This window comes from Hemitrygon akajei, chromosome 27 (assembly GCF_048418815.1).
Source record: "Hemitrygon akajei chromosome 27, sHemAka1.3, whole genome shotgun sequence".
NCBI classification, from domain to species: Eukaryota; Metazoa; Chordata; class Chondrichthyes; order Myliobatiformes; family Dasyatidae; genus Hemitrygon; species Hemitrygon akajei.
In genome coordinates this window covers 46,909,082-46,935,114 of record NC_133150.1, presented here as the reverse complement: position 1 = coordinate 46,935,114, position 26,033 = coordinate 46,909,082, and the positions used below count along the sequence as shown (strand labels likewise).

The following is a 26,033-nucleotide window of genomic DNA, read 5'->3' as shown; positions in this document are numbered from 1 at the left end:
TAATTAAGCCCTTTGTCCTCCTCTGCTGGTCTGTGAATTTCTCCCAGTCCTCAGGTGTGCCACCTTTTTTTTTGCTAATTTATATGTTTCTTCTTTGGACTTGATACTATCCGTAATTTCCCTTGTCAGCCACGGGTGCACTACCTTCCCTGGTTTATTCTTTTGCCAAACTGGGATGAACAATTGTTGTAGTTCATCCATGTGATCTTTAAATGCTTGCCATTGCATATCCACCGTCAACCCTTTAAGTATCATTTGCCAGTCTATCTTAGCTAATTCATGTCTCATACCTTCAAAGTTACCCTTCTTTAAGTTCAGAATCTTTGTTTCTGAATTAACTATGTCACTCTCCATCTTAATGAAGAATTCCACCATATTATGGTCACTCTTACCCAAGGGGCCTCGCATGACAAGATTGCTACCTAACCCTCATTGCTCAGTACCCAATCTAGAATGGCCTGCTCTCTAGCTCTCTTAATATTCTATTAAGCAATCCTCCACTATGTGGGTTTCAGCTTCTCTTTAAGTGTTTCTGCTCTGTACTGCTGCATCTGCCACTTTAAATTGTAAATAAGCAGTAATTCCACTGAGATATGAAGGTTATGTTTGGGAGCTCTGCAGTGTAATACTATTCTTGGAAGCACTTTGCAAGGCAGGTGACATCGGGAAAACAGAGTTCATATTTCAGAAATGCTCTGTTCCAAGGAAAACATCTCAAAATCAGAAAGCTGTTTCTGAGATTAGCTGGCAGTCAAACAGTTGGAGATGGTAGATAGTGGAGAGATTTTAGTCCATACTTAATTGTAAAGTCAAAGACTTGTACAACACAGTGTTTTGGCCCAACTCGCCACACTGATCTAGGTGCCTAGTCTAGTTAGTCTCACCTGCTTGTGTTTGGTCTCTATCTTTGCTTATCTATGTAGCTGTCCAAATGTCTGTATGGTAGTGTAGCAGTTAGTGCAAACACTTCACAGACTCAGTGATCACTGATCATGGTTTGATTCCCACTGGGGTCTGTAAGGAGTTGGTTTGTTCTCCCCATGGGTTTCCACTGGATGCTCTGGTTTCCTCCTACGTCCCGGAGACAAAGGGTTGATAAATTGTAGGAATGCTCTGTTTGCACAGAAGCATGGGGACATTCTGGTGCTACCCCCAGCATAGTCCTTGCTGATTTGATTTGATGCAAACAACAGATTTCACTGTGTGTTTCTATGTACATGTGACAAGTAAAGCTAACCTCTAATTGTACCCACCTCTGCCACTTGCTTTGGCAATTTGTTCCACTTACCCACAGCCCGCTGTGTGGAAAAACCTGCCCCTCGGAGTCTCTTATGTCGTGTAGTTTAAGGGCCTACACAAGTCGATAAGATGGTTAAGAAGACTTATGGAATGCTTGCTTTTATTAGTTGAGACATTGAATTCAAAAGTCAGGAGGTTATGTTCCAACTTCATAAAACTGGGCAGGCCACATATGGAGTATTGCCTTCAGTTCTGGTTGCCCCACTATAGGAAGGATGTTGAGGCTTTGGAGAAGGTGCAGAGATTTACCAGGATACTGCCTGTTTTAGAGGGAATGTGTTATCACAGACACTGGACAAACTTGACTTGTTTTCTCTGAAGTGACGGAGGCTGAGGAGAGACCTGATAGAGGTTTATAAGATTGAGAGGCATAGATGGAGTAGACAGGGAGTTTTTTTTTCCCAGGGTAGAGATGTCTAGTTCAAGAGGACATACATTAAAGATGAGACGGGGTAGGTTCAGTGGGGATGTGAAAGGCAAATTTTTTTACTCAGACAGTGGTGGATGCTTGGAATGAGCTGCCTGGTATGGTGGTAGAGGCAAATACATTGGAGGCTTTTAAGTGATGTTTGGATAGACACAAGGATGTGAGGAAGATGGACGGATATTGTGTAGGTAGGAGAGATTTATGTTTGTGTGTTTTGATTTGCTTTTTATCTGGTTTGGCACAATGTTGTAGGCCAAACGGCCTGTTTCTCTGCTGTACTCTTCTTTGTTCTATGTCTTTGGCCATCAATTAATATAATTGATATTGAAATAATCACATCTTGTGTTGGTCATCCAATCATAGAGAAGTCCAAAGTTCAAAGTCCATTTATTATCTAAGTACATATATGTCACCATTTACAACCATGAGATCCATTTTCTTACAGGCATTCTCAAAAAATCCATAAGAGAATAGTAACCATAATAGAATCAATGATTTAATCATGGTGCAAAAGACAACAAACTGCAAATACAAAAATAAAGAAATAATTATAAATAAATAGTAAATATCAAGAACATGAAATGAAGCGAGTCCTTGGGTTGTGGGAGCACTTCAGTGACGGGGGTGAGTGAAGTTATCCCCTTTGGTTCAAGAGCCTAGTGCTTGAGGGGTAATAACTGTTCCTGAACCTGGTGGTGTGAGTCTTGAGGCTCCTGTACCACCTTCCTGATGGCGGCAAAAAGAAGAGAGCATGACCTGTGTGGTTGGAGGCCCTGATGATGGATGATGCTTTCCTGTGACAACATATCTAATGTTCTCATTAGTGGGGAGGGCTTTGCCCATGATGGATTAGCCTGTATCCATTACAGTCGGCCCTCCTTATCCGCGGATTCAACCAACCGCGGATCAGGAAAACCCGGAAGTTCTCTCTCCAGCACTCGTTGCTTGAGCATGTACAGACTATTTTTTCTTGTCATTATTCTGTAAACAATACAGTATAACAACAATTTACATAGCATTTACATTGTATTAGGCATTATAAGTAATCTAGAAATGACTTAAAAGTATAGGCAGTCCCCGGGTTATGAATGAGTTCCTTTCCTTAGTCCGTCTTTAAGTCGGATTTGAAGTTGGAATAGGTACTTCCAGTATTACTTAGTGTCAGTTAGTCAAACATTTTTCTCAGTATATAGTACATATTTTACCTTTCTATGCATATAAAACACTTACGAAACATATGTATTTCAGTAATTTAACGACTGCGTTGCTTAGTAATAACTGTAGCATTCATCGGGTCAGTGCCTTTCACAATGTCCAGTGCATAGAGACACATTAAATAAAGTCCGGGGTTCTGCTGGGTCTAAAGACCACCGCCCTGATACATGTTATAAGGGACTTGAGCATCCGCGAATTTTGGTATCCGCGGGGGGTCCCGGAACCAATCCTCCGCGGATAAGGAGGGCTGACTGTACTTTTGTATGATTTTCTTTTCAAGGGCATTGGTATTTCCATACCAGGCTGTGATGCACTCTCCACCACACATCTGTAGAAGTTTGTCAGAGTTTTAGATATCATACCAGTTCTTCGCTCACAAACTCCTAAAGAGATGTGAGCGACTGCAGATGCTGTAATCTGGAGCAAGATTATAAACTTTGGGGTCAGCCAGGCTTTGGAGGCAGAGGGTTGGTCCATTCAGACTGAGAATGTAGAAGGGAGATAGCTGGTGTGAAGAGGTGAGGGGGAGGGTGACACAAGGTCTGACATGATAGGTGGAACCTGGTGAGGATGATGCACAGATGGATTTGGGGAGACGAGCTGGTGTGTGATGGGTATAGTTTCAAAGTGAGCATTGTTGACAAAGTTTGGTTAAGAGAACAAATCAGTCTGAGAGCCCAAAGTCCAAGAACTCTGGAAACTTGTCCTGGGGTTAGAGCCCTGTCTGTGAAATTGGGTGGGGAAGAAAGGTCTTGTTTTGCCCTTTTTTTGTTGTGCTTGTCCTGTTCTGCTGAGCATTATGGGCATGCTTTGTTGGAGCTGGAACGTGTGGCGACACTTGTGGGCTGCCCCCAGTACATCCTTACATTGTATTGGTAACGCATGTGACACATTTTTGTTGTTAGCAAGAATGGTTTTTAATGCAAACGATATGTATGTTTCGATCTATAGTGGTGCTAGAAATTCTGTGAGCCCTGTAGAATTTTCTCTATTTCTGCATAAATGTGATGTAAAATGTTATAAGATCTTCAAGAAAGTCCTAAAACTAGATAGAGAGAACCCAATAACACTGTCAACCTGAAATTATTAACCTGCTCAGTTGAGGAAAAACACTGGAGACACAAAATTACCTCTGAAACGGTTTTTATTCAGAGAGGAGTTCGCAGCCCCACGCACATCGGGCGTAAGGTAGCCAACTCCCAATTTGTTGGTTTACAAAGGTCATACTTATACCCAAAAGCAGGGTACTACTTTCGTAAATATGGTTACCGATTCAAATTCATCAATTGATTGGCTAATGCATAGCTAAGCACGCAAAATACTTGGAATAAGCGTAGACGCAGGCGTAATACTTGGAATAGGTATGGACGCAAGCAAAACACTCGAAGTAGGTATATATAGCTCAAAATACTTTGCCGAACACATTGTCTTGTGGTCGCAAGGTTCCTCTTCTTTGTGGTTGCCACATGCTGTCTGGAATCATATTTTAGCTACCTCTTCGCTGTCCTACTACACTTCCCCAATGACGTATCCTCTCCCTGGTCCTGTCTACATAGTTTGCTACACTTACCCCTCGCCCACCCCCTCTACACGTACCCCTTACCCTCTTCACATTCTCATTCCCTCCTGTGATCATGAAGTGATCACTCATCAATATGGTGAAAATCCTCTGGTGCAGGTTCGAGGAGTTCGGTGGCCTCGACGGTTGCCCGTACTACCATCAGTGGCTTAGCTGGCAGCAGGTCCCCTAATGAGGCCATCATGTGGTTCAGGACACATTTGACAATGGCGATACGGACAAAAATCCCTATAATAGCCGTCAACGAGTAAATAGCCCCATTGATCAACCAGTCCCTCCATGCACTTAGTCCCCAGTCCCCCCATCCTGCCCAACCTGTTCCTTCCTTGATGGATCCTAACTGTTCATCTATTTTGTTCATATACCGTGTTATGTTGGCAGTGGCATCGTCTAGCCCCATTATGCATTTTTCCTTTACGATAGCACAGAGCCCATCCTCCCTGGCGAGGAGGTAATTAAGCGCATAGCGGTTTTGCATGGAGAAGAGCCGCAGTTGGTTAAGGCTGTCAGTTATGAGTCTTAATGCTTCCCTGGTGGTGTTCCCAAGGCTCATGAGACCACAGGCCAGATAGTTCCGATTGTGGGCCGCCATAGTGGCTCCTGATGCCCCCAAAGAGAAAAAGCCAGCTGCCCCGTATCCGGCCACCTGACCTGCGGTGAGGGTAGTCAGGACTTGGTAATCCACACAAAATTCTTGGGAGACCTCTCTCTTGTACCTCCCAGACGGGCGGGATGGGGGGACCCCAAGTCCCAGGGCAAGGGATTGCGGTGGGGAGGAAGGTGCCATAGGCCACCGAGGAAGGGTAAGGGCACTCCAGGAAGTTGGTAGCAATGCTGTTATAGAAGAAAAAAATACCCCGGAAGGGTATACATGGTCTCAGTGCAACCTTTACCCTTTAGGTTTTTGTTGTCGCTCCACTCTCCCACACTGGCAGAGGGGTACGCTCGTTTGGTACCCCTGTGATAGTTAGGTAGTGGGAATACATGATCATTGACCCGGAGGTGGGTGCAGTTCCCCTCCCCACAAAGAAGTTGCACCCCCTGGACCAGGGATTGGCACTTTGTCTCATGGCAAGAGCAAGAGATCCTTAAAGGGTCCTTGGTGGGGTGACACTCCCTTTTCCTACAGGGCTTGGAGAGGCAGGTGACGTCATTCGAGACATACACGTCTGAACATCCCCACCCTGTTCCGAAGTAGCAGTTCTCATATACTCGGTCACCCTTCGGGGGCTTGGGATTCCCCTCCCACCAGAGATCTTTTCTCATCCGCGGAAGGAGTCCATGATTTGACCGCTTACTGATGGACAGGGGAAATAGGCAGTCCGCGACAGGGGCTGTGGAAGAGTCATAGGTGAGTTCCACCCTCTTTCCCTCAGGCAATGTTTTGCTGGCGGGGGCACATCGGAAGGGTTGATCGGCACGATCTCAGTGCGGGAAAATGGTAAAGAGCGAGGAGACACTGGCGGGGTGGGGATAGCAAATGATGGTTGTAGTGCCATACAGTCGTTTGTGCACGTTTTGGAAATAGTTATCACTTATAAACCCCGAGGAGGATCTTCCAAGGGTGGGGCCTTTGGGGAAACCCCAATCTCTTTTCTGCCTTGAAATGTCCCCCTTTGATCTCTTTAGGGGTTTCTACACGTACCCCTTACCCTCTTCACATTCTCAACACAAAAACATACTTGTTTATTAGTCAATGATAATTAGATGCATTGATGTATGTCTATTTAATATTTATGACATAGAGCATAATACAGCACAGGGAAAGGCCATTCAGCCTACAGTGTTGTGCTGAACCAGCTAAAAAGCAAATCAAAAACACCCAAACACTAATCCCCCACCTACACCATGTCCTTATCCCTCTATCCTTGTTATAACCACGTGCCTATCCAAATGTCTCTTGAAAGCTTATAATGTATTTTCCTCTACCATCATACTGGGGAGTGCATTCCAGGCATCAATGACTCTCAGAGTAAAAAAACTTGCCCCTCACATTGCCCTTGAACTTACCCCATCTCACCTTCATTGCATGTCCTCTGGTACTAGAGGTTTCAACCCTGGGAAACAGACTCCATCTATGCCTGACATAATCTTGTAAACCTCTCTCCCCTCAGCCTCCGATGCTCTAGAGAAAACAACCCAAGTTTATCCAGCCTCTTGTGATAGGACATGCTCTCTAAACCAGGCAGCACCCTGGTGAACCTCTTCTGCACCTTCTCCTAAGCCTCACCATCGTTCCAATAGTGGGGCGAGCAGAACTGTATGCCGTGGGAAATAGTGAATGCCATGCATATTGTAGCATATTCCAATATTATGTGTATTTGTTAGAAAAAATATGTGAACCTCTGGGGTAATGCCTTCTACAAAAGCTGTTTGGAGTCAGGTGCTCCAATTAATGAGACGAGCTTGGAGCTGTGGGTTGTAAAGGTGCCCTGCCCTATAAAAAAGACATACAACGTCAGGTTACTGATAGAACCTGCTCTTCTCAAGAAAGATCTGTTTATGTGCACCATGCCTCTATTGAAACAACGTACAGAGGAGGTTAGAAGAAGAATTATAGAGGTGCACGAAGCTGGAAAAAGCCACAAAAGCATTTCTAAAGTCCTGAGTCTTCCGTCCACAGTCAGAGAAATTGTCTACAAATGCAGAAAACTCAGTTATGCTCTGTAGGAGTGGGCATCCTGCAAAGATCACACCAAGAGCACAATGTGCAAAGCTGAAGGATGTGAAGAAGAACGCAAGGGTAACTGCAAAAGACCTGCAGAAGTCTGTAGAGCTGTTCATGTGTCCACTATAAGAAAAACCCTGAACAAGAATGGTGTTCATGGAAGGAAACCACTGCTCACCAAAAAAAAATTGCTCTACATCTCAAGTTTGCAAAAGGCCACCTGGATGTTCTATAAAACTTTTGGGACAATATTCTATGGACAAATGAGACAAACATAGAGAACCTACAGCACAATACAGGCCCTTTGGCCCACAAAGCTGTGCCGAACATGTCCCTGCCTTATAAATTACCTAGGGTTACCAATAGCCCTCTATTTTTCTGAGCTCTATGTACCTATCCAGGAGTCTCTTAAAGACCCTATCATATCCGCCTCCACCACTGTCGCTGGCAGCCCATTCCAGGCACTCACTGCTCTCTGTGTAAGAAAACTTTCTCCTGACATCTCTGTACCTACTTCAAAGCACCTTAAAACTGTGCCTTCTTGTGCTGGCCATCTTTTTGGCAGAAATACACATTGCTGTGTTTGGAGGAAAAGGGGCACTGCTCACCAAAACATCATCACAACTGTGAAGCCCGGTGGTTTGGGACGGCTTTGCTGCTTCAGGGCCCGGACAGCTTGCAGTTGTTGAGGGGACAATGAATTCAAAAGAGTTTCAAGACATTTTACAGGGGAAAGTTGGTAGCAGTCTGTCACCATTAATAGAAGTTGGAAAATGCAACAAGACAATAATCCAAAAGACAAGAGTAAATCAACAGCATTGTGGTTTAAAAAGAAGAAAATTTGTATTTTGGAATGGCTAAGTCAAAGTCCTGACCTTGATCTTATAGAAATGCTGTGGAAGGACGCCCACCAACATCCCAGAATTGAAGCAGTTTTGTCAGGTGGAATGACCTGAAACTCCTCCAAGCTGATGTGCAGGACTGATCAACAGTTATTGGAAACGTTTGGTTGAAGCTATTGCTGTACAGGGGTGGGGGGAATTGTACCTGTTACTGAAAGCAAAGGTTCACATACTTTTTCCAACAGATCATTTTTCTTCATAAATAAGTGAACAAGTATAATGTTTTTTTGTGTTATTTATTTAATTGGGTTCTCGTTATCTGGTTTAGGATACATGAAGATCTGATCACATTTTAGGTCGTATGTATGAAATAGAGACAATTCTACAGGGTTCACAAACTTCCTAACAGAACTGTACCAGCAATAAGTGAACCTGAATCAAGCCACAGATGTCAATGTACTTGTAGAAATCCCTAAAGCTGAGAGAATATAAAGTAATGCCATGAAATAAAACAGAACATTCATCTGGAGATTCTGCAAATAGTTTGAATTTTGTTCAACAGACTTTTTTTTAAGAAACGGGAGGCTGCTTATCCCATCCATTCTAAATGTGCTTTTAGATTAATACCACAATTTTTCTCTTGATTCACATAGTCCTGCAGGTTTAAATGTGGTGGGAATTTCTCTCTGTATGACTCTTCCAAGTTCATGTTTATTGCTTTCTGACTGTACATATATAAAACCAAACCAAACAGCATTCCTCATGGGGAACCCACAATACATATATCACACACAACACAGGAAAAGAAAATATTACCACAAACTATCAGGCTGATGTTTACAACTCCCCACTCTTTATCTCTCTATCTTTCTACAGCTAAATTAAATAGTTCCCTTGGATACTGAATAAGGGAAATGAGTATTTAACTGTTTACACCATGATAACTAAGCCTCCCCTGGAAGACAGCAACCTTCTGCACTCTGTTTAGTGGCATTGTGACCAGAACTGCATCCCCGTGAAGTACATGCTTTCTAAACCAGGCAGCAGCAACCTCTTCTGCACCCTCTTCAAAGCCTCAGCATCATTCCAATAGTGGGGTGAGCAGAACTGGACGCATTGGGGAATATTAAATACCATGGCATATTCATCACTGATGACGTCACTGGATGACGCAGTGGAATGGAGCAGAGCTTTGTATAAAAACAGCAATGGTGTTGAAACAATGGGGGCCCTTCTAAGATCGAACATTCCAAACATGGGCATGTTGTTCAGTTCTTTGCTGAGAAAATGTGGTGTTCATCTTTGTACCTTTTGTTCCCCACAGCCAGAAAATGAAAATCAGAACCAGATGGATCTCTATGATGATTTAATTGATGATATAATAGGCGTACCTTTAGACAATGGATTTAACCCTAAAAAGGACAATTGTAATCTCCTGCCAGAGTGCTCATCAAGTGAGGCAATTGCTTCAATGACTGAAGCTCCGGCTAGCACAACTCCATCCAAACCTTCCGTTCCGGGTAAGGTTGCTGTTCCACTTCTTGAAAGGAGTCTGTTGATTGGCAATCTGACATGGGTGAGTATGTTTACAGTGTGATATATCTATATACAGTGCGGTGAGGTATTATACGATGATGTGTCATTAAACATGCCTGGCACAGTGAACTGTTGATATGATGTCAGTCTGATAGCTCATTGGCCAACCGTGCTTAGCAAGGAAACTAGGTATGAATTATTATGGCTTTGTGCTTACCTTAATGTAGTGCAGTCAATGAGCTACTCTGGAAATAATTTAGATTTTTTTTATTGTTACATGTAGCAAGGTACAGTGAAAAACTTTTCCACAAGATTCATGTAGGTAATTTCATTACAGCAGTGCAGTGAGATAGTACAAGGTATAACAATAACAGTGTAGAATACAGCATTATAGTTGTAGAGAAAGTGCAGTAGAGACAGACAGTAAGGTGCAAGGTTATACCATGGTCGGTTGTGCAGTCAAGAGTTCATTTTATTGTACAATAGGACCATTCAACAGTCTTAGAGCAGTGCGATAGATGCTGTTCTTGAGCTTTCAGGCTTTTGTATCTTCTGTCCAATGCAGGGGTGAGAGGAGAAAATGCCCTGGATGGGTGGGGTCTTGACTGCACTCACTGTTTTACCAAGGTACCGGCAAGTGCTTACAGAGTCCATGGAGGGGAGACGGGTTTCCATGATGTGCTGAGCTGTGTGCACAGCTCTCTGCAGGGTCTATCTATTAAAACATTTGGGAGACCTGAAACAGTTAAGAATTTTGGCCACATTAATACTTTGTTGGTAAGTTGGGGGCAGCAATGGACTGCACATTGTTGCTTTAATTGGGAGTAAAATGACTTTCTGTGTGACAATATCAATTTGATTGTTATTTGCAAGGACTACAAACTATGCATTTAAGCTCTTATTTTTTATGGTAGTGTGTTTCGAGTTGGAGTTGCAGCTGGAGTTGTAGTGTAAGGGAATGGGACAGTTACTGTGCTGGCCATCTGTGGTCAGTGTGGTTTTGTCATGTACCATTCAGCTAGGTCTTCTACTATAAAGTAACAAACTACATCAAATTCAGGCTGGATCACATTATTAGTGCATTTGTTATTTTACTTGCATGGGAAGTTGTATTTTCCAGCGAAGTATCACCTAGAAAATAGCTTTGATCTTATGTTTCAACCAAAGGACTTTTATACTTTTTTCCCCACAGAGAACAATAATTAGGTTGCTCCATTCAATAACATTCCTCTATTATCTTTATCCTTCTCTCATTCTCACATTTGTTCTTTAGAAGTTCTATTCTGTTTACCTCTGTTGTCAAAACAACCCCCCCAGACATAAAACAAATCTGTCAAAAAGCAGCTTCCTATCATAAAACACACAGAGACTTGTACGCTTCCTATCTAAACCAACAAAGCACCTTAGGATTTCGTAGGTTCCACGTTGTTCCCAGTTCGTAGGAGTAGAGTTAGGCCATTCAGCCCATTGAGTCTGCTCTGCCATTCCATCATGGCTGATCCCTGATCCCACTCAACCCCTTATACCTGCTTTCTCGCCATATCCTTTGATGCCCTGACCGATTAGGAAACTATCAACTTCCACCTTGATTATACCTACTGACTTGCCCTTCACCACAATCTCTGGCAGAGCATTCCATGGATTCATTACTCTGTGACTAACAAAAATTCCTCCTTACATCTGCTGTAAAGGGTCACCCCTCAATTTTGAGGCTGTCCCCTCTAGTTCTGAATACCCCCACCATAGGAAACATCCTCTCCACATCCACCCTATTTAGTCCTTTCAACATTCGGTAGGTTTCAATGAGATTTCACCACACATTCTTCCAAATTCCAGTGAGTACAGTCCCAAAGATGTGAAAAGCTCTTCATATATTAACCCATTTATTTCTGGAATCATCCGTGTAAACCTCCTCTGGACTCTTTCCAATGACAACTCATCCTTTCTGAGATATGGGGCTCAGAACTGTTGACATTACTCCATGTGGCCTGACTAGTGTCTTATAAAGGCTCAGCATTATCTCCTTGCTTTTATATTATAAAAGCATTTTACAAAAGTTGCAAATTCATAAAGACTTCAGGGATACAGATATATTTCCACACTTTAGTGTATTGGTGTATTAGGATGCAGTAGAAAGCTTGTCTTGCATACTGTTACAGATCAAACCATCACAGAGTGCATTGAGGTAGAGCAAGATGAAACAATTACACTGGGTAGAAGCTACAGAGAAAGTGCAAATTGATAACGAGGTAGATTTTGAGTTAAAAAGCCCATGTTATTGAACAAAAGGACATTCAAGAGGTTGATAAGAGCAGGATAGAAACTGTCCTTGAGCCTGGTGATACATGCCCGATGAGAGGGGGAGGAGTGAATATGGAGAAGAAATGTGATCTAAGTGACTTTGACTTTGGAATGATTGTTGGTGCCAAACAGTGTGGTTTGAGCTATCTCAGAAACTGCTGATCTCCCGGGATTTTCAAGCACAACTGTCTCTAAGAGTTTACAGAGAATGTGTGTGAAAAACAAAAAAAAAAATCCGGTGGCGAAAATGCCTTGTGAGAGAGGTTAGAGGAGAATGGCCAGACTTTCAATCTGACGGGAGGGCAACAATAACTCAAACAGCATCTCTGAAAACACATTTTGAGCCTTGAAGTGGCTGGGCTAGAGCAGCAGAAGAGCATGAACATACACTCAATGGCCACTTTATTAGGTACAGGAGGTACCTAATAAAATAGCCAGTGAGTGTAGTTTGCAGCTTTATTTGCCCTTCCAAAGTGTATAACTCCTGTGCTGCATTATTTCCACCACTTCGTTTTTCACTCCCTTTAACTTCTTCAAATCCTACTGCAGAATCCATGCTTCTGGAACAATACCTACCCCTCTACTATTCTTGCATGGTCTTAAAACTTGGCCACAGAGCAGTCAGTTCCTTCACTGCAATCATTAACATATAAAGTGAAAACTTGCCCCAACAGTGACCCCTGCAGAACTCACCAGGGGTCTGGGAAGAGCCCCTTTACCCCTACTCTTTGCCTTCTGCTGAACTTCCGTCCTTGTTAGGAAGGGCTTGAGTATGAATGGAAGTTGAGGGCGAGAAAAGGGTGCATAGAAAACTGCAGTGGATTCCAATTAATTGGCACTCATCGAAACCAGTATATTTTGTTCCAATTAAGTGGCTGCTCTAATTAGCCTGTTTCATGGAAATAGTTAAAAGGTATAAAAAGACAAACTACTGTTTAACTGAGTAACAAATTATGTATTTAAATAAAATACATAACAAATTAAAACATTACAAAGGGTACTTATCAACATGATTGTTCTTGGCAAATTTTTCTGCAGAAGTGGTTTGCCATTGCTGCCTTCTGGGCAGTGTCTTTACAAGACGGGTGACCCCAGGTTATCAATACTCTTCAGAGATTGTCTGCCTGGCGTCAGTGGTCGCATAACCAGGATTTGTGATATGTACCAGCTGCTCATACGACCATCTCCCGTGGCTTCATGTTAACCTAAGTAGGTGCTACACCTTGCCCAAGGATGACCTGCTGACTAGCAGAGGGAAGGAGCACCTTCCACCTCCTTTGGTAGAGATGTATCTTCACCCCGCCATCCAAACTGTGTATTGGTTTCTAGTAGTTATTGATGGAGGAATTCATTTGGTGTACGTTGCATTATAGTTTAGATAGACTGTAAATGAACAAAATCAGCACAGACACATAGTGCAGATAATGGACTGCCTTCATACAATACTTTTGACAATTGTATTTTCGTTATAGTGTTCAGAATGATTATTGATACTTTCAAATTCTTGTAGTTCCTAACTTGTTGGAATAGTAAAATCCTTTCTTTTTCACTCCAGGTTCTGAATAGTCTTGCTGGTTATTTCTCTCTATCGGTAACAAAGATCATTGCTTTTTGAACACAAAACACTGACACTATTTTAAAAACTCTTTGCTCTAAGCACGGTGTAGTGTCTAATGGCCACGCAAGTGCTGCAACCGACACTAGTTCGGCAACAGTCTTCTGTCCCTATTTATTTATTTAGTGATCAGCGCGGAATAGGCCCCTTTGGGCCACGCTGCCCCCTGATTAACCCTAAACTAATCGGGGACAGTTAACCTACCCCTACATCTTAGCACTGTGGGAGGAAGCCAGAACATCTCGGAAAGTGCTGATCTCCTGGGATTTTCATGTACAACAGTCTCTAAATTACAGAGAATGGTGTGAAAAACAAAAAAAAAACATGTAAACAACAGTGCTGTGGGCAAAAATGCCTTGTTAATGAGAATTGCCTGACTCATTCAAGCAACAGAAACTCAGATAACCATGCGTTACAACAGTGGTGGGTAGAAGAGCATTTCTGAATGCACAACACGTCAAACCTTGAGGTGGATGGGCTACAACAGTAGAAGACCATGAGTATACACTCAGTGGCCACTTTGTTAGGTACAGGAGGTATCTGCTAAAGTGGTCACTGAGTGTAAATGGGCTGGGCAGGAAAGTAATTGAGCATGAGCTTCTTTCTTGTAAGGAGACAGTTACTGGTTGGTTGATGTGTCTGTAAGAATGCCAGAAAAGGCATAAAGTGTGTTGAGTGCTTTGACATTTTTGATATGTCTTTTGATCTTAAGCCTTTTATAGAACTGGATTTGAAATGCTAGCCTTAGTAATTTAAAAGAATTTTTGACATACAGGTTAAGAATATGTGAGCATTAATTAATGTATTAAATTGAGCATGTGTAGTGAAGAATAAAAAGGTTTAACAATGAAAACGCTTGCTTTGTTCTGATCATGTTTGTATATTTTTTTAACAGTGGACATCTGCTGATGACTTAGTAAGTGCCAGTCGTTCTGCTGGAGTATTTAATGTTAATAACATCAGAATTTATGAAGTTCCAAAAGGTGGTCAATCAAAAGGGTAAGTGAGAAGTTATGTAAAAACTTCTGAGATAAATTTTGTATATTTACTTTGAGATCGATTCTATTGCAGATAAGTACTTAAATCAATAAAATCATCACTGTGTCACAATCATTGGTATATGTGAAACTGCAGATTCATTCCTTTAAGCAATAATTCAGTGGGAAGTTTCCAATCCACTTAACTCAACTACACCCCGGACATCTCTTTTTCCCTTTTCCAGTGGACAGAAGATAAAAAGCCACCGAGGCTCAAGGACAGCTTCTATCCAGCGGTTATTCTCCAGTACAATAAGATGGACACTTGACCTCATAATCATTATGATCTTGTGCCTTTTTGTTTCGCGTTAGCTGTTAACAATTAATTCTGCATCTCTTACTTTACCTTGTCCTACTTCAATGCATAGTGGATTGATTTTGATTTTTCCCTTTGGAGATGAACACAAAAAGTCGCTATTCCCCAGCACTATCTTTCTTAAACCTGCACACATCGTTTTAGGAACAGCTTCTTCCCCTCCACCATCAGATTTCTGAATGGTCCATGAACCTATGAAGACTACTTCACTTCTGTTCAGCTCTTTACCTCTAAAACCCTCTCACTTCATTCGCCATCCACCCACCTTTCCCCTCAGCTATCGCCCGCTGGTTTATACTCCTTCCCCTCATTCCCGCCTTCGCTCCTGGTTTCTTCCCCCTTTCTATCTAGTCCTAAAACGTTGACTGTTTATTCCCCTCTGTAGATGCTACCTGGTTCATCTATCATGTTCTGTGCTGCTCTGGATTTGAAGCATCTGTAAAATCTCTGGTGTTTATGATTCATTATTCCTGTTTTGCACTATTTGTTTATTTTATTGTAAATTGCGGTATACCTGTGGCCAGTTTATTAGATATCTCCTGTACCTAATAAAGTGGCCACTGTGGTTATGTTTGTGTTCTGCTGTAACTCATCCACGTTAGGATTCACTGTGTTGTCCATTCAGAGATGCTCTTCTGCACACCACAGTTGTTAGTAGTGGTTATTTGAGTTATTCACCTTCCTATCAACTTGAACCAGTCTGGCCATTCTGCTTTGACCTCAAAGTTCAAAATAAATTTATTAACAAATTACATCTGTCATCATACACAGCCCTGAAATTCATTTTCTTGTGGGTATCCACAGTAAATACAAGAAACACAGTAGAATTAATGAAAGTATGCATCCAACAGTATGGACAAGCAACCACTGTGCAAAAGATAGCAAACTGTGCAAATACAAAAAGAAAATAATAAATAAATAAGCAATAAATATCGAGGACATGACATGAAGAGACCTTGAAAGTGAGTCCATGGACTGTGGGAATATTTTCAGGGACGGGGCAAGGGAAGTTATCCCCTTTGGTTGAAGAGCCTGATGTTTGAGATTTAATAACTGTTCCTGAACCTGGTGATGTGAGTCCTGAGGCTCCTGTACCTTCTTCCGGATGGCAGCAGCGAGAAGAGAGCATGGCCTGGATGGTGGGGGTCCTTGGTGACCTATGCTAGTTTACTGCAACAGCAGTCTGTGTAGATGTGCTCAGTGGTATGGAAGGCTTTACCTGTGATGGACCTCTCATTAACAAAGTGTTTTTCCCCATAGAACTGCTGCTCACTGAATGTTTTTATTTGTTCATTGCACATTCTCTGTAAACTCTAGAGACATCAGCGATTTAGATGAAAGCATTGAGAATAACATCAAGTTTGCTGATGATACTAAGCTGGGTGGCAGTGTGACATGTGATGAGGATGTTAGGAGAATTCAGGGTGACTTGGATAGGCTGAGTGAGTGGGCAGATACTTGGCAGATGACGTTTAATGTGAGTAATTGGTTGACAAAGGAAGTCAGAGATTGCATAGCATTAAAAAAAAGGAAGTATGACAGAGCTAAGGTAGGTGGGAGGACAGATGATTGGGAAGTTTTTAAGGAACAACAGAACTTAACTAAAAAGGCAATACGGGGAGAAAAAATGAGGTACGAACGCAAGCTAGCCAGGAATATAAAGGAAGATAACAAAAGCTTTTTTAGGTATGTGAAGAGAAAGAAGATAGTTAAGAACAATGTTGTGCCCTTGAAGAATGAATTGGGTGAAATTGTTATGGGAAACAGAGAAATGGCAGAAGAATTTAATAAGTACTTTAGATTTGTCTTCACTAAGGAAGACACAGGCAATCTCCCAGATGTATGGATGGGCCAAGGACATAGGGTAACAGAGGAAATGAAACAGATTGACATTAGGGAGGAAACGGTGATGAGTAGACTGATGGGACTGAAGGCTGACAAATCCCCAGGTCCAGATGGTCTGCATCCTAGGGTACTAAAGGAGGTGGTCCTGGAAATTGCGGATGCATTGGTAATCATTTTCCAATGTTCCTTAGATTCGGGATCAGTTCCTAAGGATTGGAGAATGGCTAATGTTATCCCACTTTTTAAGAAAGGAGGGAGGGAGAAAACGGAGATCTATCGACCTGTCAGCCTGACATTGGTGGGGGAAGATGCTAGAGTCCATTATTAAGGATGAAATAGTGGCATATCTAGATAGCAGTGATAGGATTGGGCCGAGCCAACGTGGATTTACCAAGGGTAAATCATGCTTGACTAATCTGTTGGAGTTTTTCGAGGATGTAACCAGAAAGTTAGACAGGGGAGATCCAGTGGATGTAGTGTACCTCGATTTTCAGAAGGAATTTGATAAGGTCCCACATAGGAGATTGGTGGGTAAAATCAAAGCTCAGGGCATTGGGGGGAAGACATTGACATGGATAGAAAACTGGTTGGCAGATAGAAAGCAAAGGGTAGCGGTGAATGCGTGTTTCTCGGAATGGCAAGTGGTGACTAGTGGGGTGCCATAGGGCTCGGTATTGGGACCACAGCTGTTCACAATTTACGTCAACGATTTAGATGAAGGCATTGAGAATAACATCAGCAAATTTACTGATGATACTAAGCTGGGTGGCAGTGTGACATATGATGAGGATGTTAGGAGAATTCAGGGTGACTTGGATAGGCTGAGTGAGTGGGCAGATACTTGGCAGATGACGTTTAATGTGAATAAGTATGAGGTTATCCACTTTGGGAGTAAGAACAGGAAGGCAGGTTATTATCTGAACGGTGTAAAGTTAGGTAAGGGAGAAATACAAAGAGATCTAGGAGTCCTTGTTCATCAGTCACTGAAGGTGAATGAGCAAGTGCAGCAGGCAGTGAAGAAGGCTAATGGAATGTTGGCCTTTATTACAAAGGGAATTGAGTACAAGAGCAAGGAAATCCTCTTGCATTTGTACAGAGCCCTGGTGAGACCACACCTGGAGTATTGTGTACAGTTTTGGTCTCCAGGGTTAAGGAAGGACATCCTGGCTGTAGAGGAAGTGCAGCGTAGATTCACGAAGTTAATTCCTGGGATGTCTGGAGTGTCTTACACAGAGAGGGTTAGAGAGACTGGGCTTGTACACGCTGGAATTAAGGAGATTGAGAGGGGATCTGATTGCAATATATAAGATTATTAAGGGATTGGACAAGATAGAGGCAGGAAATATGTTCCAGCTGCTGGGAGAGTCCAGTACCAGAGGGCATGGTTTGAGAATAAGGGGTAGGTCATTTAGGACAGAGTTAAGGAAAAACTTCTTCTCCCAGAGAGTTGTGGGGGTCTGGAATGCACTGGCTCGGAAGACAGTGGAGGCCAATTCTCTGGATGCTTTCAAGAAGGAGCTAGATAGGTATCTTATGGATAGGGGAATCAAGGGATATGGGGACAAGGCCCAGGAACCGGGTATTGATAGTAGATGATCAGCCATGATCTCAGAATGGCGGTGCAGGCTCAAAGGGCCGAATGGTCTACTTCTGCACCTATTGTCTATTGTGTGTGTGAAAATCCCAGGAGATCAGCAGTTTCTGAGATACTCAAACCACCCCTTCTGGGATCTACATTCATCCCATCATGGCTGATTTATCATCCCTTTCAACCCCATTCTCCTGCCTTCTCCCTGTATCCTTTGACATCCTTACTAATTAAGAGCCTATCAACCTCTGCTTTAAATACTGTATCATTAGTGACTTGGCCTCCACAGCTGGTTGTGGCAATGAATTCCACAGATTCATCACCCTCTGGCTAAAAAAATTCCTCCTCATCTTTCTTCTAAAGTCCTTCTGTTCTGAGACTCTGCCCTATGGGAAACATCCTCTCTATGTCAACTCTATCTCGGCCTTTCAGTATTCAATAGGGTTCAACGAGGGAATACATGAGACCCTCAGCAGAACAAGGCACATCTGTGAGAAGTGAAACTGTTCGAGTACCAGATCAAATTCTCTTTGTCGTAAGTGGAAAGAGCCTGTTCATGGGAAATCTCCTGTTATAATAAAATGTGTGTTTTATATCTTCATTTGTACTATAGTCTTTCTTAAAATTTCACATAAATAATTAAAACTTGAAGGGTTGTCTCTCTCTTTTCAGTCCCAAAAAGTTACTACTTAGTAATAATTAGCACTTTCTCACATTTATGTTAGATTGGCTTTGACTTTTGGGTTGAATTAATTTGAACCTACTGCATAAATACATAAACACAAGGGATTTTGCAGATGCTGGAAATCCAGAGCAATACACACAAAATGCTGGAGCAACTCTGCAGCGTTTATGGAGAGGAATAAACAGTTGACGTTTTGGGTTGACATCCTACCCTCATCCTTTTGGGTTGACATCCTACCCTCATCCTGTAATGTTGATTGTTCATTCCTCTCCATAGATGCTGCCTGACCTGCTGAGTTCCTCCAGCATCCTGTGTGCATAAACACAGCAGTTTTGCATTGCTTATCTCACAAGGTGAAACGTTACTGCAAGCCTAATTCAAAGTGTTTTAATTATTAGTGGCTTTTGGATTTCTGTGTAACACACATGGAACGTACAGTTAATGTTTTGGGCCAGGACCCTGATCTGACTGCTTTTGTACCATCACTTGAAGTTATGATGATACATAAATAATGCCAATCATCAGCTGATTAACTGGACTCTGAACACAAGCCCTCATTCCTCAACCACACTTTATTTTACTGGTGCCCAAAGAGGGAGGCATGGCCCATCACCATGCTGTTCTGTTCTGTACAGAGAATTGCCATTTTTATACAGAATTAACTAGCAGTTATTTATGGATGTTGGCCATTTGGTAAGTAATGTCTGTTCAAATTCCTTACTTGCAAGATCATTCTCCATTCACAGTACAGGTGATAAAAGTCGATAGCTCACAACTGATAACAGTCTGAAGTTAGTAAAGCAATTGTTTGTGTGTCTCTTGGATTACTTGTTATATCTTCAGACCCCTGGTGTGCAAAGGGAAGCTCTGCTCTTCTAAGACCTCTCTTGCCTGGGCTATTTGCACTCTATCCTTGCCTGCTCGTTCTGTTAACCCTTGCCTTACTGCAATTTCCACACTGTTACCTAAATGGCTTCCAGCACTGCAGTAACCTCTGGAGCTTTAGTGAATTCATAATTGACTCACAATTACTTCTCTAAAGGAGTTTGAAAAAGAAAACATAGGAAAACTAGATTTTAGGGAAGAGACCATAAGACAAAGGAGCAGAATTAGGCCAGTTGCCTGTTGGGTTTGTTCCTAGGTGTGAGTTCATAATGGGGCTGAATATGTACAGTCAGCCCTCCTTATCCGCGGATTCAACCAACCGCGGATCGGGAAAACCCGGAAGTTCTCTCTCCAGCACTCGTTGCTTGAGCATGTACAGACTTATTTTTTCTTGTCATTATTCCCTAAATAATACAGTATAACAACTATTTACATAGCATTTACATTGTATCAGGTATTATAAGTAATCTAGAAATGACTTAAAAGTACAGGCAGTCCCCGGGTTATGAATGAGTTCCTTTCCTGAGTCCGTCTTTACGTCGGATTTGAAGTCGGAACAGGTACATCCGGTATTATTTAGCGTCAGTTAGTCAAATGTTTTTCTTAGTATATAGTACATATTTTACCTTTCTATGCATATAAAACACTTAAGAAACATACGTATTTCAATAATTTAACCACTGCGTTGCTTTGTAATAATTGTAGCTTTCATCGGGGCAGGGCCTTTCACATTCTCCATTAAAATTGTTCCGATCGTTGACCGACTGTAGCCTAACACTTTTCCAATGACCGATGGTGTTTCACCTCTTTCCGATCGCTTTATCACTTCCACCTTATTTTCAATCGCGATCGTGATTATTTTCGTGAACAGAAACACTGCAGATTCAGAGCTGCGCCGCCAGGTCCTAATGTTCTCCGCATGTAGCCATATTAAATAAAGTCCGGGGTTCTGCTGGGTCCTAAAGACCACCGCACTGATGCATGTTAAATAAGGGACTTGAGCATCCGCAAATTTTGGTATCCGCGGGGGTTCCCGGAACCAATCCCCCGCAGATAAGACTGTATCTCTAAGTGGTGTGACTGAGAGGGAGCATGCAATGCCATTAAAAGCTAGAGATGGAGAAACAGCAACTGGAGAATGAACAATAAAAATCAAACACGAGTAAGTCTGCAGATGCTAAAAATCCACAGCAATATGCACAAAACTCAGCAGGTCAGCATCTATGGAAATGAATAAACATTTGACATTTTGGAGTGAGACCCTTCATCAGGACTGAGGAGGCAAGGGAAAAATGCCAAAATAAAAAGGTGGTGGGGGGAGGGGAAAGAGGCTAGCTGGAAGGTGATAGGTGAAGCTAGGAGGGTGGCAAAGGTCAAAGGCTGGAGAAGAAAGAATCTGATAGGAGAAAAAGAAGGAGGAGGGAACCCGGGGGAAGTAATGGGCAGGTGGGAAGAAGTAGGATAGAGTGCAGAATGGGGGTGGGGTGGGGAGAGGAGATTTGTTTACCAGAAAGAGAAATCAATGTTCATGCCATCAGGTTGGAGGGTACCCAAATGGAATATCACGTTTTGCTCCTTAGGGTGGCCTTATGGCACAAGAATGAAAACTAAATTTTATATCCTTACATGAAACATGGGTCTGCTTATAAAATAGTTGTGTATTATTGTATTTGGATAATAAAAGAAAAATAATCAATTGGTTTTTGTTTATAGATTTGCTAAAGTGGATCTGAGTTCTGATTGGGATAGTTACAGATTGTTGGAAATGATCCCAAAGAGAAAAATTCATGGGAGGATTCCTGATGTACGGCCCTTTACCACAGCAAATCGCCAGTATTTTGAAACGCAGTTCATACGTGGTAAGTTTAGAAATTACTTTTTAGTTATTTCATGAGAATAGAGGATTTTATTCCATAATAATATTAGTCTTACTGTTGTATATACACTTAGACCTGCTTAACGCTGAGGATGCGTTCCTCTGAGGTGGAGCACTATGTAAGTCAGTGCGATGCGAGGTCATTATAACATTGTGTAAATGGTCATGTGTGCCTGATTTAAAAAAAATCAAACCCAAGATGTGATATTTTATGTATCCACGTAACTCTTGGAGAACCAAACATGTAAATAGGCCTAACTTGTACATTAGTAGAGCAGCAACACATCACAGCAATAGCGAAGGGAAGCAAGTGATGGTTAGATCTTAGAGGAGGGACCAGGCTGTGGGTCCTCCTCTAACTTTGGCTGCTTCTTTAAGCAGATGTCGAGATTTGACTGCCTTTTCTTAAGTTTCCTATCATAAAGCAGTTCTCAGTAGCAGGAAATCACGTGGAGAACACCTCTCTTTGCCTTATTGCTTCGCTGCCAGTCAGGGTCATTATCGATGAACCGGTCCATGATTTGTGTGATTGTGGTGATGCTAGTGCTGAGGAATTTTGTGAGGTTTCTTCCTGGTGTTTCCTCTACTCCATCTGTGTCCTCGGATTCACCCATGGTGCATTGCTCTGCCAATTCGCAAAGCTCTTCATTATTAAAGCTCTTGCTGCCTGCACTAGCCGCTTCACCAAAGATGTGTATGCTATGGAGGTTACTGTGCTTTTTAAATCTTATCAAACCAACCTCTGCGGCTGTGAATGTTACCGATGTATCTTCTTGAATATGATTGAAGATGCTTCTTGCCTTTTCCATTATTATCTGCTGGCTTAGGGGCATGGTTTGTTGTCTTTGGTTTCCACCCATATATTTAGTCTCTTTTCTATTTTTTCAAGCAAATATCTCCTTGAACGAGTCAACTTCATTGATGATAACTTTAAGGTCGTCATTGCTACATTGATGATAACTTTAAGGTCGTCATTGCAAAAGCTTTTATCTTGTCTACATTTTTAAAATTATTGTTCTAATCATTGAGGTAGCCAATTTCAAAGAGACACCAATATCAACCAGCTTCCAAACATTATCACTTGCAGTTTCACATCCATGCTAATGCTTTTCCAAGACATCTTGGATGCTCTACCCTCACTGAAAGTTGCAGGTCATTTTCCAGACATCATGGGTGGAAAAAATGGAATAAATTAGCAAGGGAGCAAGAATGTTTACACACATGGGGGAGGCATTTCTGGTTGGCTGCCGGTGACTAGTGGTGTTCAGTATTGCGACAGTTACTATTCACATTGTTTGTCAGTGATTTAGATGGCAGAATTGATGGCTTTGTGACAAAGTTTGCAGGTAATACGAAGATAGGTGGAGAGGTAGGTAGTGCTGAGGAAGCAATGTGATTGCAGCAGGACAGACATATTGGAAGAATGGGCAAAAATGTGGCAGGTAGAATACAGTGTATGATAATACATAAAAGCAACAATAGTGCAGACTATTATCTAAATAGGGAGAAAATTCAAACATCAGAGGTGCAATGGAACTTGAGAGTTTTCGTGCAAGACTCCCAGAAGGTTAATTCACAGGTTGAGTCTGGTAAAGAAGGCAAATGCAATGTTGGCATTTATTTCAAGGGGAATGGAATATAAAAACAAGGAGAGAGCATTGAAGCTTTATAAGACACTGGTCACGCTGCACTTGGAGTATTGTTAACAGTTTTAGGCACCTTATCTCAGGAAAGACGTCTTTGGAGAAAGTCCAGAGGAGGTTCACGAAGATGATTCCAGGAATGAAGAGGTTAACATATGAGGAGCGTTTGGTAGCTTTGGACCTGTACTCACTGGAATTTAGAAGAATGTGGGGTGGGGCGGAAATCTCATTGAAACCTACCGAATGTTGAAAGGACTGGATAAGGTGAATGTGGAGTGGATGTTTCCTCTGGTGGGGGTATCCAGAACTAGAAGGCACAGCCTCAAAATTGAGGGGTGAGCTTTTAGAACAGAAGTAAAGAGGAACTTTTTTGGCCAAAGAGTGGTGAAGCTATGGAATGCTGTACTACAGACTGCAGTGGAGGCCAAGTCTGTGGGTATATTCAAAGTGGAAGTTGATAGGTTCCTAATTGGTTGGGGCATCAAGGGAATTGTTAAGAGGGCAGGTGTATAGGTTTGAGAGGGATCTGGGATCAGCCATGTTGAAATGGTGGAGTGGACTTGATGGGCTGAATGGCCTAATTCTTCTCCTATGTCTTATGGACCTTGTCTTTGTATCCTTCAAAGTCCCAAAATGTTTTGCAACCAGTAAGGTTCCTTATAGTGTAGAATACAACACAAGTTCCTATGAACTGGACTGTCATAATAACCAGATTTATTTTGGTATTGTTATGGTCAAAAGTAGTTACACTAGGCTAAAGATGAAAAATATCCTTTATTCCATTTGGAACACTTTGCTTCAGTAAAACACTAGGAAATTCCATTGGCTGGTTCTGGGTTTGAGAGGTTTTAGATGGTAGAAGGAACATGGAAATTTGAGATCTGATTAACATGCTTAATTGATGGGTTATTGTTGTAAATTTGAGCTTTTCTCACAGAATATTTGAGTGATATTCCTTTTTCTCCCTCTCTCTCTCTCTCTCTCAACTTGTAGCAGTGTAATGTTTTTTGTGCACGTTACTTATAATAATATTAATATAAGTTTGTTAACATGTTTGTCTTACTCTCTTGGCTACTGTACTTCAGAAAGCTAACTTTCAAAGGGTCTCGGCCCAAAATGTTGACTGCTCATTTCAATGGATGCTGCCCGACCTGCTGAGTTCATCCAGCTTTTGTACGTGTTGAGCTAACTTTCAAGGTGTTTATACCTGGATTGTATGCCTATGACAATTAAATTGAACTTGAACTACCTCAACAATGCTCTACAATGGGTAGTTAAAACTACCCAACACATCACTAGCAGCAGCCTACCCACTACTAGGCCATGTATACGGACAGGTACCCGAAAAAAGCCAGTAACATCATGAAGGAACCCACTCACCCTAATGATGGACTGCTTGTCCCACTCCCATCAGTGAGGAGGCTACGTGGCATCCACGCCAGGACCACCAGACTCAAAATTAATTACTTTCCTCAAGCAGTAGGACACATCAATACCTCCGCTCACTAACCCACTCCTCTACAAACAAGAGGAAGTCTGCTGATGCTGGAAATCTAAGTAACACACAAAAAATGCTGGAGGAACGCAACAGGGCAGGCAGCATCTATGGAAAAGAATAAACAGTCAATGTTTAGGGCTGAGACCCTTCATTAGGTCTGGAAAAAATAAATGAGAAGTTAGAGTAAGGTGAGGAGGGAGGGGGGGAAATACAAGGTAGTAGGTGATAGATGAAACCGGGGGAGGGGGAGTCTATTGGTGAAAGAGGTAAAGGGCTGGAGAAAGGGGAATGTGATAGGAGAGGACAGAAAACCATGGAAGAAAGGGAAAGGGAGGAGTACCACGGGGAGGTGATGGGCAGGTAAAGAGATAAGGTGAGAGGGGAGGATAGGAATGGTGAAGGGAGGTTGCAACTACCAGAAGTTTGAGAAATTGATGTTCGTGCCATTAGGTTGATGGCTACCCAAGTGGAATATAAGTTGTTACTCCTTCAGTCTGAGTGTAGCCTCATTGCAGCAGAAGAGGAGGCCAGGAACTGACATGTTGGAATGGGAATGTGAAGTCAAATTAAAATGGGTGGCAATGGAAGAGATGCGGATGAGGCCTTGTCGGAGGGCAGCAGAGATCACAGGGGGAGCAGTGAGAGTGGGTTTCACTGAGCTCCCATTGAAGGGAAAGTTTAAGCTTTTTCAGGGTAGGCATACTTTGAAGAGACTCCGCAGTGTAGTAGTCCAATCACAAACAAGAGAAAATCTCTAGATGCGAAAATCCAAGCAACACACTCAAAATGCTGGAGGAACTCAGCAGGCCAGGTAGCATCTATGAAAAAGAGTAAACAGTGAACATTTTGGTAGAGACCCTTCATCAGGAGTGGAGGAAAAAGATGAGAAGTCAGTAAGAAGGTGGGGGGGAGGGGAGAAAAACCAGGTAGTAGGTGATATGTGAAACTGGGGTAGGGGTGAAGTAAAGAGCTGGGAAGTCGATTGGTGAAAGAGGTGAAGGGCTGGAGAAAACATCAACCCACTAATTCTCACAGCGACCTGGACTATTCCTCTTTCCAACCTGTTACTGTAAAAATGCCAATCCCCTTCTCTCAATTCCTCTGTCTCTGCCGCATCTGCTCTCAGGATGAGGCTTTTCATTCCAGAACAAAGGAGATGTCCTCCTCCCTCAAAGAAA

The 26,033-nt window shown here is 42.3% G+C and overlaps 1 protein-coding gene across 4 annotated transcripts in view; it reads left to right on the top strand.

Moving 5' to 3' along the window:
- LOC140717353 (uncharacterized) overlaps positions 1-26,033 on the top strand; it is a 70,696-nt gene that overhangs the window by 3,289 nt on the left and 41,374 nt on the right. For all 4 annotated transcript variants that reach the window (XR_012096522.1, XM_073030858.1, XM_073030859.1 and 1 more), the window contains exons 2-4: positions 9,355-9,606; positions 14,378-14,481; positions 21,552-21,697. Coding sequence is in view for 3 of the 4 variants with exons in the window: in XM_073030858.1 (XP_072886959.1) it covers positions 9,355-9,606; positions 14,378-14,481; positions 21,552-21,697 (502 nt within the window). In the remaining variant the exon portion in view is untranslated. The remainder of the gene's footprint in view (positions 1-9,354; positions 9,607-14,377; positions 14,482-21,551; positions 21,698-26,033) is intronic.